At 48.1% G+C, this 19,103-nt stretch overlaps 2 protein-coding genes across 12 annotated transcripts in view; one reads left to right on the top strand and one right to left on the bottom strand.

Annotated features, from left to right (window-relative positions):
* RALBP1 (ralA binding protein 1) overlaps positions 1 to 7,078 on the top strand; it is a 29,039-nt gene extending 21,961 nt beyond the window's left edge. The window contains exons 7-9 of the mRNA XM_029065830.1: positions 2,537 to 2,658; positions 2,891 to 3,014; positions 5,083 to 7,078. Coding sequence (XP_028921663.1) covers positions 2,537 to 2,658; positions 2,891 to 3,014; positions 5,083 to 5,349 — 513 coding nt within the window. The 3' untranslated portion in view covers positions 5,350 to 7,078. The remainder of the gene's footprint in view (positions 1 to 2,536; positions 2,659 to 2,890; positions 3,015 to 5,082) is intronic.
* Positions 7,079 to 10,782: 3,704 nt separating this feature from the next.
* Positions 10,783 to 19,103, bottom strand: part of PPP4R1 (protein phosphatase 4 regulatory subunit 1) — a 128,990-nt gene continuing 120,669 nt past the window's right edge. For 10 of the 11 annotated variants that reach the window (XM_029065818.2, XM_029065821.2, XM_039912136.1 and 7 more), the window contains 5 exons: positions 18,772 to 18,872; positions 17,409 to 17,529; positions 17,170 to 17,304; positions 15,223 to 15,364; positions 13,129 to 14,291 (listed from right to left, as the gene is read on the bottom strand). In XM_029065818.2, the coding sequence (XP_028921651.1) occupies positions 14,128 to 14,291; positions 15,223 to 15,364; positions 17,170 to 17,304; positions 17,409 to 17,529; positions 18,772 to 18,872 (663 nt within the window). In that variant the 3' untranslated portion in view covers positions 13,129 to 14,127. Of the gene's footprint in view, positions 11,275 to 13,128; positions 14,292 to 15,222; positions 15,365 to 17,169; positions 17,305 to 17,408; positions 17,530 to 18,771; positions 18,873 to 19,103 lie in introns of those variants that run through there. The other variant, XM_039912134.1, reaches the window with a different exon arrangement.

Below are 19,103 nucleotides of genomic sequence, written 5' to 3'. Positions count from 1 at the left end.
CTCAGTAAGAGTGAAGCACTTTTTCAGTGAGTGTTCTGCACTTGAAATAACTGCCGAACAATGGCCCTGGCGCCGTCTTGCCCACTGGGACTCTGGCCGGATAGTCTTAAAGCAGGTTTCCTCCGAGAAAGATATTTTTGATACCAGAATCTGAGATCGAAGTCTCTCTCCCCCGAAGGTTAACCTTGCTGTCACCGGCCTTCGTTTTCGACCGGGTTTTCTGAGCGGCTCGTCCAGTGATGGCAGAGCGGGGATTAGGGCCTGGAGCTTGGGCAGAGGGAGGAGACTCTGAGCATTTTTCTGAAGAAATATAAGGAACTTATAGCCCGGAAATGAAGGAAATGAAAAAAGCACACAGATAGGTGCTGAGTAAATGTCAGTAGACAACCCACCCTATTTCCCCACCTCTGTCACTTCAACACTTCTACATCACCTGCACGCTTGGGTACTCATTCTTCTTCCCCCACCTCCCCTAGCGCTTTTGTACATTTTTTTAAACTCAGTTTCTTCTTGCTACTTACGGTTGATTTTGCTAGCTACATTTTGAGCTCTTTGAGGTCAGGTTTCATGTCTACCGAGTCCGTTGGGCTCCCCCAAGCGCTTAGCCCAGTACTCAATAAATACCTTCGATCGATTCAGTCGAAAAGGGAGGGCTACAGAAGAGCAAACAGCTTGGGCGGGAAGATAAATCGGAGTAGACACAAGCCCTGCTCTCAAGGAACTTCAAGTCTAGTCGGGGAGACAGTAGAATAAATTACAGGTAACGGAAGCAACAGGGTGTCAGGATAGGTACATAAGTGCTCTGGGGGGGGTGGGGTTAGTCACTTGTTCTTCAGCAACTGTTCACCTCCACCCCCCACCTCCAAGGGGGTACTGTTTTATTCATTAATTCATTGTTATATTTACTGAGCGCTTAGCGTGTACAAAGTACAATTCGGCAACAGATAGAGACAATCCCTGCCCAGCAACGGGCTCACAGGCTAGAAGGGGGAGACAGACAAAAGCAGTAGACAGGCATCAATAGCAACACGATATTGTGCTCACCTCACTTGGGGGAAGAATAATAATAATGATGGTATTAAGCACTTACTGTGTGCCAAGCACTGGTCTAAGTGCTGAAGACAGGCAGGAGCTACCACGTCGTGTCTGACTGCAGCTCTCTGCCGTCCCCTCCTATTCATCGGAGTGGGTATCTCCTTGCTTCCGGAGCTCCATTTTCAAGTTCTGTGTTTGAGGCCATTTTGGTCAGTGTAGAACAATAACAACGATAATAATATTTGGGGTATTTGCTGAACACTTACCATATGCCCAGCACTGTAACTGAACACTGGGGTAGACACAAGACAGTCGGGTCAGTCGTAGCTGCTGTCCCAGTCACGGTGCTAGAGTGGGCATTTGAAACCAAAAACCAAGATCCATTTTAAAGAGCACCTATGTTTGTTAACAGAGAAGTTTTATGCACTCATTATAATAATTGTAGTATTTGTTGTACACTTATATGCCAGGCACGGTGCTAAGCCCTGGGTAGATATAGTACAAATAGATCAGACACAGTCCCTGTCTCCTATGGGGCTATCAGTCTAAGGGGGAAGACGGACAGGTATTTAATCCCCCATTTTACAGATGAGGTAACGGAGGCACAGAAAAGTTAAGTGCTTTGCTCAAGGTGACAGAGGCCAGTGACAGAGCTGGGATTAGAATCCAGGCCTGAATCCAGGCCTCTTGACTCCCAGCCCTAAACTCTTTCCACTAGGCTTCCCTGCTTCTCATCAAGCTCCTGTTAGGAATGGTGGCTTTGGGAATGGCAGCAGCAGGAGGGTTTCTGGGGCTATTTCTTGGGGACAGAGGGGAAAGAACAGGGGATTCTCCATTCCCTCGTGAGCTGACCTCTATGGCTCTGTGGTTCTGCACCACAGTGGCGGTTAGCGGTTCCTAAGGTCAGTCAGTTGTATTTATTGAACGCTTACTGTGTGCAGAGCACTGTACTAAGCATTTGGGAGAGTATAATATAACAATAAACACATTCCCTGCCTTTACAGCAACCTGTACAGAGGTCTAGAGGGGGAGACAGACATTAATATAAATAAATTACAGGTATGTACATAAGCACTGTGGGGCTGGGGGGATGAATAAAGGGAGCAAGTTAAGGTGACCCAGCAGTGTGTGGGAGAAGAGGAAAGGAGGGCTTAGGGAAGTCTTCTTGGAGGAGAAGTGCCTTCAATAGGGCCTTGAAGGTCGGGGGAGAGTCAGTGTCTGTCGGGTATGAGGAGGGGAGGGGGTTCCAGCCCAGAGGCAGGATGTGGGCGAGAGGTCACTGGCGAGATTGACAAGCTGGAGGTACAGTGAGAAGGTTAAGGTTAGAGGAGCATCGGCCTTGGGTCCCCATCGGGGGAGCTGATTTTGGGGGCAGCTAGGAGGAGGTTGAGCAACCGTTTGCGGTGAATTTTTGGATGTATTTGTTTTCCAGTAGTTCCCCAGGGAGGTCCCTGAGGACTGTCGTTTGGGCTGGATGCACTGAGCAGGGTTGTTATTGCAGGAGGATGAGATCCTGACGGAGCAGGAGGAGCTGCTGGCCATGGAGCAGTTCCTGCGCAGACAGATTGCTTCCGAAAAAGAAGAGATAGAAAGGCTCCGAGCGGAGATAGCAGAAATTCAAAGGTAAAAGGGAGCAGGGGGAGCCAAAATCTTTCCTCCGGTTTCCAATCTCCTCACTCAGAGTGGAGTTAAACTTCATGATTTGGAGGTTAATGCCACCCCCTACACCCAGAATGTAGTGGTGCTGGCCTCAAAAAACCGTCAGTGTGGGAGCCTGAAACACCGGGCGGGAAGGGAAATGGCAGTCACCAATTCCGCCATGGTTCCGTTTCCGCTTTAACCTTCTCCCTCCTAGTCGTCAGCAGCACGGTCGCAGTGAAACCGAAGAATATTCCTCTGAGAGCGAGAGTGAGAGTGAAGATGAGGAGGAACTGCAGATCATTCTGGAAGACTTACAGAGGCAGAATGAAGAGCTAGAGGTAAGAGCCGGGGTTTCGGGCAACGTGGCAGGGGCTGAGTGCTCTTCACCTCCACTAGTGCTGGTCACGGGAGCAACCAGCCGCGTCGGCCACAGGTCGGGTGGTTTGAAGCCCACGGGTGCGGGGATGGTCGGTGCCCCATCCTCAGCAGCTCATCCACCTCCCTCTCGATCCCCCGGCTAGAGCGGAGCCCCCAGAAATGAGCAGTTGAGGCATTAAGGAAGGCCCAGTTTCACCTACCCTGCTTCGCAGTAACTCTTGCCGTAGCTCTCTCAGCCCTAGGCCACTGTCCCCTCCCACTCAGGAAGCTGGGGGAGGTTAGAGCAGGTGGTTTTGGGTAAGCCCTCAATAGCCGCCCACCATCCCCAGCAGGCCTAGCCACCAGAATGACTTTGAGGAAACTGGGTGGGGACTGGGGGAAGCCCTTAAGGGATCAATGGAAGGTGCCCCGGGGGGAAAGGGGTGGGGGGGTTGATATAAAGCCAACCAACTTCTAAGCCCTCATTTCCTCATCTCCCACTCCCTTCTGCGTGGCCCTTGCACTTCGATTTGCTCCCTTTTTTCATCCTCCCTCAGTCCCGCTCACTTACGTACACGTCTCTGATTCATCTATATCGTCCGTCCCCACCTCTAGACCATAAACTTGGGTGGGCGGGGAATGTGTCTACCAACTCTGCCATCTCGTACTCTCCCACGCGCTTAGTACAGAAGCAGCGTGGCTCAGTGGAAAGAGCACGGGCTTTGGAGTCAGAGGTCATGGGTTCGAATCGCAGCTCGGCCACTTGTCAGCCGTGTGAATTTGGGCAAGTCACTTAACTTCTCGGTGCCTCAGTTACCTCATCTGTAAAATGGGGATTAAGATTGTGAGCCCCAAGTGGGACAACCTGATTCCCCTGTGTCTACCCCAGCGCTTAGAACAGTGCTTGGCACATAGTAAGCGCTTAACAAATACCAACATTTTGAGAAGCAGTTTGGCGCAGTGGAAAGAGCACGGGCTTTGGAGTCAGGGCTCATGAGTTCAAATCCCAGCTCTGCCACTTAATAATAATAATAATGTTGGTATTTGTTAAGCGCTTACTATGTGCCGAGCACTGTTCTAAGCGCTGGGGTAGACACAGGGGAATCAGGTTGTCCCACGTGGGGCTCACAGTCTTAATCCCCATTTTACAGATGAGGTAACTGAGGCACCGAGAAGTTAAGTGACTTGCCCACAGTCACACAGCTGACAAGTGGTAAAGCTGGGGTTCGAACCCATGACCTCTGACTCCAAAGCCCGTGCTCTTTCCAGTGAGCCACGCTGCTTCTCAGCGTCTCAGCGTGTCACACACTTGTCAGCTGTGTGACTGTGGGCAAGTCACTTAACTTCTCTGTGCCTCAGTTCCCTCATCTGTAAAATGGGGATTAAGACTGTGAACCCCACGTGGGACAACCTGATTCCTCTGTGTTTACCCCAGCGCTTAGAACAGTGCTCTGCACATAGTAAGTGCTTAACAAATACCAACATTATTATTATTACAGTGCTCTGCACACAGCGAGCGCTCAGTAAATACCATCGATTCTGGTCAAGCGGAGAACTTGTCCGTATTTCCCTCTCCTTGTCCTTTTCGGGGACTGCTGGTAAGGATTTTAGCCATCCACAGAATCTCACTCCCCCTTTCGGGGAGAAAGATGTAACTTAGAGATTTCGGCTTGGTTCCGTTTTCTCGGCCGTTGGCTAAATGTACGGCCCTCAGCGTAGAGGTTCGGTTCTCTGAAAATGCAGCCTCTGGTTTAGGCTGAGGCCCGTCCTATCCCATCACGAAGGGGGAACTGTGAACAGGCCACCCTTTGTCCCCTCGGTGACTTTCCCTGCATCCTGTTGGGCGGGCGATGCGCCCCTGTGGACGTTTTCTCTTCCTTCGGGGTTTAATTTATTCCCTCTGGCAGTGCCGTAGCCAATTTAGCAGCAGCGGCGGCAAACAGAGCCCGTTGTGAGGCTCACCCCGTTCTCCCTCGTGCGGCCACCGAATGACTGTAGCCTTTCTCCTCTCGGTTTTGAAGTCACACTGTCCTCTCTGTCTTTCCCAAGATAAAGAACAATCACTTGAACCAAGCAATTCACGAGGAGCGGGAGGCTATCATTGAACTGCGAGTGCAGCTTCGCCTGCTCCAGATGCAGCGAGCGAAATCGGAGCAGCAGGTGCAGGAAGAAGAGGAGCCGGAAAAGCGGGGGGGTGGATCTCACCAGCAAAGAGACAGTGTCCCGGAGACAAAAGCAGCTAAAGAGCAGCCAAAGGCGGTCAAGGAGCAAGTGAAGCCATCCCCCAGCAAAGACAGGAAGGAAACACCCATCTGAGCAGCCCGGTAGGCCATTCACGAAACCCACTAGATTTAGCAAGGACTGTGCGACTTACTGTAGAGCTGAAAGTGAACGTGCACAAATCTGTTCTGGTGTGGACACTATGTAAAGCCTGGTCTTTTAATCCCGAAGACCCTGGTCTCCTCCACTGGGATGACTCCTTCCCAGCCAGGGTCAGGTCAATTGGAGAACAAACTAGGAAAGCGATTTAAGGCTCGGAGGGGACAGGTGCGTTTTCCAGATATCGGCTTATTTGAAGTTTTAATTTGCTTCGGATACGTTTTTAGAGCTCAATAGCGGTTTCATTTTAAACCAAAAATTTTGTTTTCTTTTGCTTTCACCTCAGAAGAATCAGCTGTTTCTGTATTTTCCAGGAGGGGAGAAAAAAAAAAATCCAATGAAATATGTGAATTACCTGCCTTGTGCATCGACTAATTGTCTTACTCATCATGATTTCCGCTTCCCTAGTCACTCTTGCTTGTGCCTTTTATACCTTTCTGATGCAAATGATATAATGGGGCCCGCCTGGAGTTTGCCTGACTGGTTTCAGTGGCACCCCGCCCTTCTAACCCCCTGGCTTTGTAATCCTAAACGTCCGTAAAAGCCCAAACCCACCGAGACTGGCCGGCGGAGTCCCAAAAGATGGCTAGATCCTCACCTCCCGGAGCTCACCTGCGTAGGGCGGCCGGTGTTTTGTCAGGATCGAACGAGAGGGAGAGAGCGGTCCGCCTGTTGCCACCGTTCAGGGCTGATCCCTTCTCGTTGGCAGTTTCACCATTCCCCCATCGCCCTTCTGGTGTAGGATGGCAACCTTCTCCCCGTCCCTTTTCCCGCAGATGATCGCTTTTGAAATGTGTTGATCTTGCAAGTCAATCCACCCCCTTCATGTAATCGATCCCTCACTAACTACAGATGGATTCGTATCGCTTGCTTAGGCTAGAATGTAAATGTCTCTTTGCCTGATTAAGCCATATACTCTTTCTTAAAACAAAATCAAGTCTCATTCACGCGAGCCCGCTGGAAGATTCCCAATCGCTAGGCCTCAGCGATAGAAAAGCATTTCTTTGTTTTCTTCTCAAAGCGTAGCTGTGGCTTATTTTTCCTTTCTTGGTTCAGTTAGGGGCCTGAGCAGGATCAGTTGAGCGAGAGCTGCCTCGGGCCAGGCCGGTCTCTTCGGGCTACTCGGTCTCCACTCTGCCAGGCAGGGGAGGCGTCCCCGAGCTTTGTCAGCGAGTAGCCACTGTAACGCAGATAGACCGACCCTCCCTCAAGCGTGCTTCTGTCCTCCTGTTCCTAGAGTTTGAGTATTTATTTTCAGCACCCGTCGGATGTGGTTGTATCCTCTACCTATTGCACTGTTGTGGATTGTTGGCCATTGTTTGATTTTTTTGTACAAAAAATGCTTTGATATGTTAGAGAAAACAGCATACTATTTTTTTAAAATCTGGAGAGAAGCTATTGTGGTGACTGAAAACAGGGTCAGGTGACAAACAAAAATATGTAAAGCCTTTGTGGTGTCCTATCTGTTACATTCATTTTGTATTTGCTGGCAATATTTAAGGTGACTTTTTTTGTTTGAACAAATCTCACTAATTTCTATCAAGCTGTCATGGGTTTTCTAATCAGTGTTTTCATTACAATTGTCCTTTAATATTGGTTAACTTTTTTTTTTGCCAGGACCACATGCATCAAGCAAATAAACTCAACAGCCATTGGAAAAGAAAAAGCCGCTTGTTTTTTCTCCTTTTTGAGAACCAGTCTCACTGGTCAGGGCTCGCTGGGTGAAAGCCCGCTGGAGGCTTCCGAGAACGTGGTGGTAACCCAGGACCAGAGGGAGTCGGGTGGGCTCATCTGTTACTGGGAAAAGGAATCTTATTCCTCCTGCTCTGCGGTGTTAAAAAGTCCAGGTGAAGTGACATTTGAATGGCAAATGCTACAAGAGAGGCGTGAACAGGTAGCCCGTGCAACAGAATGGTTTGAAATGAACGGCTTGGAGTAAAATAGGTCTTTGAGGAATAGGATTGCTGCCTTAAATAATAATAATAATGTTAGTATTTGTTACGCGCTTACCATGTGCTGGGCACTGTTCTAAGCGCTGGGGTCAATACATGGTAATCTGGTTGTCCCATGTGGGGCTCACGCTTTTAACCCCCATTTTACAGATGAGATAACTGAGGCACCGAGAAGTCAAGTGACTCACCCAAAATCACACAGCTGACAAGTGGCGGAGGGGGGATTAGAACCCATGACCTCTGACTCCTAAGCCCGGGCTCTTTCCTTAAATGAAAATTGTTTGGCCCTGTTAGGAAAGCAGCGGACAGGGGAAACGTGTATGGCTCATCAGCTTCGGCATCGGATCTATCCCAGACAGAGGGGCCGTTACAGTGAGCTCCGTTAGGTAGTAACCAGAGCCAGAATTTTACTTTTCTTTGTAGGAGTTACTTCAAGGAAGGAAAAGCGATTTTAAAAGAATGTATCCGCCCACTACGTAGCAAATCGTAGGGCAGGCAGTGGTAACCATCATCTCCCTCTGCTCCTAGAGGTGGTGGGAGGGGCGCAGTGGCTTGTTCCATGCTCCCGGCCCCTAACAATAAGAATAATGTTGGTATTTGTTAAGCACTTACTCTGTGCAGAGCACTGTTCTAAGCGCTGGGGGAGATACAAGGTGATCAGGTTGTCCCACGTGGGGCTCTCACAGTGTTAATCCCCATTTTACAGATGAGGTAACTGAGGCCCAGAGAAGTGAAGTGACTTGCCCACAGTCAGCTGACAAGTGGCAGAGCAGGGATTCAAACCCACGACCTCCGACTCTCAAGGCTGGGCTCTTTCCACTGAGCCGTGCTGCTTCTCGCCCTAGATCTCCATGCGCTAGATCTCCAAGGGAGAGGTCGCGGTGGGTCCCGACAGACCTCTCGTCCCCTCACCTGCAGGACACGGGTTGGGCTCCAAGGTTCTCACCCGAGCAGGATGTCAGCGAGCTCTTCGTCTCTCACCGTTACGGGAGCAGGGCCCAACCTGAAGGGGCCTTTTTGACAAATACAAGGCCCCAGCCGTCAACCCACCTTTCGTTCTTTGTGCTCTGCTTCCCTGAGGGTCTTGAGGTGATGCCCCCGAAGCACAGGTGAAGCCTGAACCCGGTGGGCGACAGAACGAGCTTCCTGAGGTGGCGGGGTGCTTTCGCTACCGCAGAATTAGCGTGGGCCTACTGGAAAAAGCACGGGGCCCGGGACTCCCGGGACCCGGCTTGAATCCAGGCTCCACCGCTTGTCATCTGGGTGACCTTGGACAAGTCACTTCACTGTGCCTGTTACCTCATCCGTAGTACGGGGATTAAAGCCGCGAGCCCTAGGTGGGACACGGATCCAGTCCGGCCCGATTAACTCGTAGCTACCCCAGCGCTTAGTGTACAGTGCAGGGCACGTAGTAAGTGCTCAAGAAATGCCGAAAGAACAAAACAAAAACGCTGATCCTCACTGAGTGACACCAATGAGAATCACGGGAACTACTGACCTGGGTCCAGAGTGGCGGCCTGTCGGAAACTTGAAATCAGAATCCGGGGTGGGGACCGCACTTGCCTGGTCTTGACATCATCGTGACCTTAGTCTGTTAGTTGCCAACAGGAATCTGGGACTAGCCCAATTAGTTTCACACGGAAGAAGCCTCGTAGTCACTGTTGGTGGCCCTAGAACCTCCCGAGTTAATCCCCGATTACATTTGGGCCGGGGCGGGGGGGATGGTGGTTCTAGTTTAACTCCTTTGGTTTGTTTCCAGACCTTTCCTCGAAGAGGGGTGAAGGGTATTCTTCGTGAGAAAGCCACTCCAGCTTTCTGTCTCCTCCACTACGTTATTCCGTTAGGAAATTCTTACCCTGGGAGCCCCAGGCGGGACAGAGACTTTGTCCCATCGAATTAACTTTTACCTATCTCGGCGCTTAGCGTTTGACACGTAGTAAGTGCTTAACAGATACCCTCAAAAAATCTTTTTAAACTTGGTATTCTACAAACTGGGTCAGCCTCGCTCTTTCTCCCCAATGGTCCCAAGGAGTGGTGTGGAGCAGGATACAGTTGGCGACAGCACTTGCTTCGAAAAATCAGCAAAATGGGCCTCAGTTTGGATAAGCAGCAGCTAATATTTACATGGTGACTAGAGGGTAATTTAATAGGTGAAAAATGCAATCTGGGACAAGCGTGGCCTAGTGGGTGTAGCAGGAGCCTGGAAGGCAGGATGACCTGGGTAATAAATCCTGGCTCTGCAACTTGTAACCTTAGGCAAGTCACTGAACTTTTATGCCTCGGTTTCCTCACCTGTAAGATGGGGATTAAGATTGTGAGAGGTCATGGATTCCAATCCCAGCTCTGCCACTTGTCAGCTGTGTGACTGTGGGCAAGTCACTTAACTTCTCTGTGCCTCAGTTACCTCATCTGGAAAATGGGGATTAAGACTGTGAGCCTCACGTGGTACAACCTGAGTACCCCGTATCTACCCCAGCGCTTAGAACAGTTGCTCTGCACATAGTAAGTGCTTAACAAATACTAACATTATTATTATCCCCCTTATGGGGCATGGGCTGTGTGCAACCTGATTATCTTGTATCTCCCCGGCACTCTACTAAGGCCTTGAACAAATTTTTTTTTTTTAAATTCATAGCTTGGCATCCGCCCCAAAATGGCCAATAAATCATCTAGTCAGGTCCAGGTAAGTGAAGGCAGAACCACTGAAAATATCCTGCCTTTCCTCTAGTTTCTGGAAGGATTTCCATCGGCTCCACAAGATCGCGATCACCTTCTCTAGTTGAGTGCCCGTTCTGTGTAAGTAGACCTATACGTTTGTATTCTATGGACTTGGGAACATGTAAAAATAGTGACACGATCCCTGTCCCTGAGGAGTCTACTATCTAAAGGAAAGCCTAGTCCCTACCAGCAGGCCAGAATATGCTTTTTGGTTTGGGGCTGAGGCACAGAAAGGTTCAGGAAATGGTTCCATTTTTCAAGTTACATGAGAGAAGAGATTTTTCCCAGCTGCCAAGGCTGTTTTAAGCATGAGCGTACTTCTGAAAGGCAGTGGGGTGTATTTAATTGAGAGGGATTTAAAGTTTTTAATTACCTCTTGCTCTTCAAGACTGTTCCGCCAGAATTCCAAGCCCAGTCCCGGAGGGGTTTTCTCCCTGAAGGGATAGCAGAAGTCAAAGGAAGAGAGCGTGGGGGGTCCTCAGACAGGGGAATGCTTTGTGCTGCAGCATCTCACTGACTCATTTTTCATCCCGTACCTCTCTGCCCACACACCCCTGCTCAGTCAATCCTCCCTGATGGGACCGGAGAGTCTCTCTGCCCCTCAAACCATCAGTCACAGCTGCTTCTTTGGGCTCACAGACTGCCCCCACGACGCTTGATCCGGCAATCTATGCCGATATAGGACTAGAAAGTGTGAAGATTAAATTTCAGAAATGCGAAGACTTTGCTTTCATTTATTTTCCCTTGGTCTCATTTTCCTTTGGTTTCTGAGTCTGCCAGTTGTTGGGATTTAAAAAAAAAAAAAAGAAAAAAGTCATTTTTGAGTTCCTGGAGGTTGATGTAATGGCTTTACCCCCATTTCGGGCGGATGACCAAACACGGGCATGTGCTTCTCCATCTCGAGGCTCGGGACACATCGGCATCATTCCAATCGTGATAGTCCAAACACATCTTCCTGCGGCTCAACCCGTCCCGTGGGCTTGTTGATTCTGTGACTTGGGGCTCCTGGCCACGCTTGTTTGTCCTGCCTGTATTTTACGCCTTAGTCACACGTTATCTGCTTAGTTACAACTTCTCCAACACCCTGGACTTTTTAATCTTGCCTCTCGCTCCTTTCATCCTCCAGAGCTTCACAGATCAAACCAAGCGCTGGGCTGGAATTTCCCCAACTCAGAAATTGAAGCTTGAAGGCCTAAAGTAACCCATACACAACACTGTTAAGCCACTGCTCGGTTCAAAATTAAAAATTGCAAAATTACAACTTCTAAAATAAAGGGGCTGTCTCCAGCACTGACTGAAAGAAATAGCAAGGGCTAGTTTGCATTCAACAGCCCTTCCCGGGTTTCAAAGTACTTGGTTCTAACCCTGAGCCTCCACAGAGACAATATGCTGCCCAAACAAAAAAAAACCAGATTCCTGAGTTGACCAGTGCAGGGCGCAGCTTTAACAAGTTAACGGGGAACGCATAGTTTTTCTAAGTCATCTTCAACCGAAGCTGTTGTGCAAACAGAAACCCAAAACACTACAGCAAAGGAGGACGTTTAAATTCACTTAAAGCTTGTTCTCTATGCCCCGTGCAGCCTCTTCTGCTGTCTTTGCACAGTCCGGGAAATGGGTGTCGGGGTGGGGGGGGGGGGGTCCAGGCTCACAGCCCCCAGAATGGGGATCCCGGAGGACGATCTGCAGGGCCAGGGGGTGACCCTACACACCTCCCCCCCACCCCCATACATTACTTCACTTTTGGGGGGCAGGATTCCCCGGTCTCTCCCACTGTAGACTGGAAAGGTCGGACTAAGATGTCATTCTTAGCTATCAAAGGGACCCCCCCAAAAAAAATCCCCTCCCTTAGTGTAACATCCAGCTCTACATTCCCATTCAAAGCTGCAGCTTTCCCAGCTCCTTTATAATTTAGAGACTTTTGAACTATTAGGAAGCCACAGGGCCCTTGTGGATAGAGCCCAGACCTGGGAGTCAGGACCTGGGTTCTGATCCCAGCTCTAGCACTTCTCCGCTGTGTGACCCTGGGCAATCACTTAGCTTCTCTGTGCCTCAGTTACCTCATCTGTAAAATGGGGATTAAGACTGTGAGCCCCATGTGGGACATGGGCTGTGTCCAATTTGATAAATTTAGTACAGTGCCTAGGCATATAGTGAAATGCTTACAAAATACCATAAAAAAAGTTTTTTACATACTAATGTACATACTGTACATTATGTACTGTAGTACAGTGTAAAGAGATCACTTTCAGAGATTGGAAATGCCCAAAAGGGTTCTCTTTCTCCCTTTCCAATTCACACATTGTGACTGGGTACAGACAGACACAGCAATTGTTCTGCTGACGAAAGGTCATGAATCGGGCTGAGATATATCTTTTCTGCCACACCATTTCTGCTGTACTCTATCTCCTAGTAGAAACTGTTAGCAGAAGCCACCACTGATTCTAGTATTTCCTCACTTTCTTTAGAGGTACTGTTTGTTGCCCAGGCAACATACAAATCACAGTCCCTTCAATCTCTGTCTGACCTGACCAAGTCTCTTTTAAATGGAACTGCAAAACCACAGGACTACAAACTGAAAAGCCTCTCCATATACTTAATTTTACCACACATTTTCCACCCCCGTAGGTGCAAGAGTGCTAGGATCTAAGAGCTCTAATTCTACACCGACCTACCGTAAGGGACTCGATGACAATTCGTTTCTTTCTTACTAGATCTGCCCTACCAAGCAAACCCACTTACTTTCTTAGAATCACTTCACTGCCACACCTTGGCAGAGGTCGTCCCTCCTCCTCAGGCAGATCTCACCACACCTCCAAAACCATTAAAAACACACCTCCTCCAGGAAGCCTTAGTGCCCACTGACTTAAAATTAAAAAATAAAAGAGGAAATTTCCGGTATTTACGTACATAGGTTTGGCCAGACAAGCTTTTACAAGTGGAGGGAGAGGGGAGTCGCTCAAAATCGAAACCATCCAAAATGGTCCCGGTACCCTGCCCGTGGGTACCAAAGCTCATGTACTCCAGAATATCTAAAAACAGTCTCGAGTTAAACTCATCTTATTAATAAATTTTATTTGGACAAGTAGAGAACAACTTGTATCAACAGTTTAAACACCATGATTAAAGGCTGTGACGCTCCCAAGGGAGCGTTCGCAGACGTATGTACAATATGTGAAGAAAAAGTTGCACCTCAGAGCTGATCATGATCAAGTTAGAAATACCTGACATATATATAGCACACGTGCTAATAAACTCCCTCCAGATCATGACCAGCATGAAAACAATTAGGACACGGGTACTCAGCAAAGTTTTCCGCTACAGGATACAGCAATATGCTGCACTTAAGAATTAAAATCAAATTTTAGTTTAGTGTTAGCATCGAGCCCTTTAAGAAGTCCAAAAGTTTCTACTTTCCGCATTTACACACATCAAAAAAAACCCCAAAAAACAAAACCTATTCACACTTACTTTAAAGGATGGGTATGGCAGCAAGCCACAGCCCCTCATCAAGTCCTTGCCTGGATAAAAACATTTAGAGCCAATACTGGAGTTCTCTTTTACATCCTGGTTGGCATCTGCCTTTCTATCGGTTACTAAGTTAGATTTCCTAAATTCAGTCCCCAGGAGAGAACAATGCCGGTCTTTGGGAATCTCTGAGAACCCCCTCCTATAGGGAAACCTGCTCTGCCAATTCAAGTTTAATTCATTCAGGAAGACAGAAGGATTTTAAGGCTTTGGTGGCAATTGTAATCCTCTGAGAAATTGGTTCTTTCCTCAAGTCAAGAGGGGACAGTGTTTACTTTTAACTTGACTCTTAAAATCCCTGGTGTCAGGTGTAGGAAACATCTGCCTATATTTAAGCCTGTCCAAAGAGACAGAGAGAGAGAGAGGGGCAGAGAGAGGCAGAGAGACAGAGACAGAGAGAGAAAGATCTTTCCTCCTTCAGAAAAGCTGGTCGGTCCTAGCTGGTCACCCCTTGGGAAGAGCACTTGTGGACAGTTTTGCTCGGTACTGCTTACAGGAGACACATTCCAACTCTGCTTTTCTAGTATGTTGAGGAAGCTGTGCTCATGGCATCTTCGGCAATTTTACTGCTGGCAGGGTGAATGGTTGCAAAATATTTGACATCATTGTCCCGATCCATCTGAAGAGCCATAAGTGTTTGTTCCACAGCCTCCTGATGAGAGTTGGCAGAATTCAAGAAATATTCTGAAATTAAAGTTGCAAATCAGAGATGAGAATTAGTGCATCACTCGATTTTTTTTTTTACACCTGCCAATTTTTCAACCTATTCACTGCTAGAACACGGGAGCCAATTACAATACGCGGGCAAACTAGAGCTCTAATGAATAGCAGATCAGAATTATAGCCTTGCTCGTCCTATGGAAAACAGCAAAAAGTGTGACTAGTGATTTTTAGTGGGATTTAATTTTTCTGCCAGCCAGTTGCTTCTCAGGGCATTTGCTCCCAGGACAGCCATTTAGAGGAAGGGACCCCCTGCCAAAATTCCAGATTCAGACCAGGGGTGGGAGGTGGGCCGGGGAAGAGGCCGCCTCTCAGGATGCTCAAGCCCAAGCAACGTCAAGCTGATGCCAATGAGTAGGATGCACTGGGGTTTGCCATTGAGGAGCGGGCGGAGTCAAATCCTTGGAGAATGTCTACACCACCAAATGCCTTTTATAAAGACGGTGCCCGGTCTATCTTCGAATACAGCTCCACCTCTTTACCTGATTAGGCAGGTAAAATGAGGCTGAGACTGGTCCGTAGTCATGTGACCAGCCTCCCCTATCAACATTCCTTCCCTGGGTCACACTGCCCATTACAAATTTGATGCTGGTCCACCACATGTCCATAAATCCCTTGGAAACTGCCTTCTGAAACGGTTTGGGAATTAAATTCTCCTAGCCTCACCGGCCACCCCGAAGCCTGCGTTTTCTCTCAAAATATCTCTCCCTAGTTCGTTGAGAGTGTTGGAGGGAGACACAGCGCTGGCCGAGGCCCCTTTATTTGGGGGCTGAGTTTCTGATACAGATAAGAGCGAGAATACGGGTGCTTTCGAACTGAAGACAAGGAGACATATCTTAGTTAATACCTCTCTAACAGTCGTACGAAAAAGCGGAAAAAAAATGCGACTACCAACCTTTTTCTAAAAGGGTTTGTCTCAACGTTTTTGCCAGCAACACTCTGACATTCGGAACTCTGTCACTGGCTAAATTTAGCAAATGTGGCATCAAGTGTGCAGCAAAATGGTCCATGGGGAGGCAGTCATCTTCAATGATGGTCTGGAAGGAGAAAGGAGATCATGCTTAAGGCTGTTACGTGAACTCAGCCCCGAAGATGGATGGATTATAACGCTTAATAACGCTGTGACTGCAACAGTCCCTCAGGTGGCAGCATAATCGGTTTTAAAACAAAAAAAAGTGGAATCCAGCCCCACACCTGGGAATCAACAGGACCGGATGTCTTTAGCGCCAACAAAGCACGTCTGCAGATGCCCTCCGCTCACCCCTCGGTGCCACTCCAGAACAGAGCCCAATCTCGGGGGCGGGGAGGGCTGACAAGTGGGCTTAGACATCAATCCGCCCGAGGCACCAGAAAATCTCAGGGTCCCTCCAAGTCAGGCTTCAGCCCCCTTGGGTCACTCCGAATAAAGTGTCCCACACTTTCCACAAGGATCGAGAACTTGGCCCGGAGCATCCCTCCCCTCCTCAAAAACCTCCAGTGGTTGCCTATCAAGCTTCGCACGAAACAAAAACTCCTCACTCTTGGCTTCAAAGCTCTCCATCACCTTGCCCCCTCCTACCTCACCTCCCTTCTTTCTACTGCCCACCCTGTACACTCCGCTCCTCTGCCACCCACCTCCTCACTGTTCCCCCTTCGCACCTATCCTGCTGTCGACCCCTGGCCCACGTCCTCCCGCTGTCCTGGAATGCCCTCCCTCCTCATCTCCGCCAAACTCTCTTCCCCTCTTCAAAGCCCTACTGAGAGCTCATCTCCTCCAAGGGGCCTTCCCAGACTGAGCCCCCCCTTTCCCTCTCCTCTCCCTCCCACCCTCTGCTCTTCCCCCTTCCCCTCAGCACTGTGCTTTGTATATATTATCTGTACACATTACGACCCTCTTTATTTTATTAATGACCTGAACATCCCCTTGATTCTATTTATCTTGATGAGGTTGTCTTGTTTTTGTTTTGTTCTGTTCTGCTTTGCCGTCCGTCTCCCCCGTTTAGACTGTGAGCCCGTTATTTGGCAGGGACTGTCTCCGTTGCCGAATTGTCCATTCCAAGTGCTCAGTCCAGTGCGCTGCACAGAATGAGCGCTCAATAAATACAATCGAATGGATGAATCCCTAACATATCCGCCGCCTGACAGGGGAAACTCAGTGACCCGGAATCTCAACCTCGGTGACTGTCTCAGCCTTGGGCTGCCGGATACCCTATTTGGCGCGTGTATCTAAAATCTTTTAGATAGTGGAAATGAAAACGTCAAGCTTTGCCCACCAGTAGGAGTCGATTAGACTGTAAGCCCGTCGACGGGCGGGGGTGGTCTCTATCTGTGGCCGAATTGTCCATTCCAAGCGCTCAGTCCAGTGCTCTGCACATAGTAAGCGCTCAATCAATACGATTGAATGAATGAGTGGCGATCCCGGGAGCCGATGGAGCCTGAGCACCCCCTGGTGGTGAGTTCCAGAACCGTGGCAGTTTTAGCTGCGAACGACTGCGCATCGCCGAGGTGGGATAAACCAAAAGTCCAGCAACACTTCAACCAATCCTATTTACTAAGAGCTTACTGCGGGCAGGGCGCTCGACTAAGCGCTTGGGAAACTCCTCCGATTCTCAAGGAGAAAAAGAAACCTCTAGTGTCCCTCTCAAGCGTCTCCGGTCGTCCACTTATTAAGGTGTTCCGGGGCAGGGAGAGAGATGTCCAAGTCGCTGTTCAAGTACAGTCCTCGCGGGCAGGGAACGTGTCGACCAAATCTTTATATTGTACTCTCCCAGGCGCTTAGTGTAGTGCTCGGCACATAAGTACAACTGATTGGTTTCGAAGGAGGAAAAACTCAACGTAAAAGCAGGGAAGAACTTCCATTTACCTGGCAGACAAATACAAACGTCTGTCGGCCAGACCATTTGGGGCCTCTGCCAAAACGTTCCACCAGCTCGTTCATGAGATCCACTCCAAATGTTGCTGATGTGGCCAAGTGTAGCTTCTTTACCATTTCACTAACCTGGAGAGAGAGAGAGATGAGAAAATTCAGGAAAAAAAAATCCCTATCCTACTGTTAAATTAAATACATCTTCCTTAATCCGAGTCTATTACTGCAGGACATACCAGCTTGTAGGAAATCCAACGAACAGAAGAAACCTTATCTGCACAAAGATTCAGAGCAATGGGTCGTAAATAGTCATACACATCTCTGGCACTGTAGAGATCTAGAAGTAGAATCAGCTGCCTGTAAAAATGAATAGGCCAAATTAAAATAAATGGTAAGTCAACTGATGTAAAGCCTTATTTTGCACTTCAATTTGACCAAACCTCCAGACACCAAGTTATTGATATTAAAATGCACTCCCACTCTTTAATATCCCTTTCGTGGGATTGCTTTAATGGAGGTATTATTGAACAAGTTGGTCCGTCAATAGGCAGGGAAATTAGAGCTTCTGGAATCAAGGGAACATTCAAGTTAGACTGCTTAAACCTACTGGGAATGTATATTAATTTAGTAGAATGGTAGTTAATAAATCCTATGCTCTTTTTCATTACAGTGTTTTGAAATGTAGCTAAATATACATGAATCAACTAAGTCTTAATGCATATACCTACCACTTTAAAAACCATTCTGTTTAATTCAATTCCACTTAACTTGTACCAATTCTTCAAGAGAACTACGATGTAATGAAACAGGATGACTCCAAACTTAACACTCACTTTAACTGTTACTAAATGGCTTCTATTATTAGTATTCACCATCATGCTAGCTTCATGATTTAAAAAAAGATCTACGCAACAGTTCTGACACACCAGAGAGCTGGAGACATTACAAACATTTGGAGGCAGCGTGACCCGGTGGAAAGAGCATGGGTCTGTGAGCCAGGAGACTCAGGTTCTAGTCCCAGCTCTGAACCTGGCCTGCTGTGTGATCCTGGGCAAGTCACTTAACTTCTCTGTTCCCCAGTTTCCTCATCTGTAAACTGGAGATAAAATATCTCTTCTCTGTGAAACCTGTGTGGGACAGGGACTGAATAACTTGTGATCCAGGGAATCACAGAGTGTATGGCACTACTGTTGTTGTTGTTAATAATAGCAATAATAATAATAATTTTCCCTATCCAGAATAAATAATGGCTTCAATAATAGCTCTGCAAGCATTATAACCAAAGCAGGCCAACTGCTGGGAGAAATTAGAAGCGTGGGCATCTGCCACAAGCACAGTATTACAGAGGCCTGGCCTAGAAAGTAAAGGGCTTGCTTCAGACGCCACTCCAAATCAACTGCAAAGTTGGATCTGGTACCATTAACCTCGCTAATCTGCACGTAGAAAACTCTGTAGTTAACTTTACATTTGGATGACGGTTGATCTGTTACTATTTGCATAATATTTGAGAAAATAGATATATCAGACCATTCGGCCCTCATATTCTAAATATAAATGAGCTCCTCCCTCCCTCCTCCAAAACCCACGGAAGGGACATACTCAGCCAGCTCAGCTCGGAAACGCCAATTCCTACTGTTATCTGTAACTAAAAATTCCTGAAGCTGATAGAGATATTCTCTTCTTTTGTCAACGTGAAGAAGCTGGAATAAAAGAAGAAGATTCACATCAACAATGTTCATGGAGAGAACCTGAGCAAGGAGTTTTATTCTGTTGCCGAATTGTACATTCCAAGCACTTAGTACAGTGCTCTGCACATAGTAAGTGCTCAATAAATACTACTGAATGAATGAATGAATTCTCTAAAGGCACCTCCAGGGGCCACAGTTTCACATCCCCTGGCTTGGCCTCTGCTAATGAAGAGCAGTGTCCGG

The sequence above is a fragment of the Ornithorhynchus anatinus genome, chromosome 5 (assembly GCF_004115215.2).
Source record: "Ornithorhynchus anatinus isolate Pmale09 chromosome 5, mOrnAna1.pri.v4, whole genome shotgun sequence".
NCBI classification, from domain to species: Eukaryota; Metazoa; Chordata; class Mammalia; order Monotremata; family Ornithorhynchidae; genus Ornithorhynchus; species Ornithorhynchus anatinus.
Note: the sequence above shows the minus strand (reverse complement) of the source record. Positions and strands in the feature narration are given on the sequence as shown.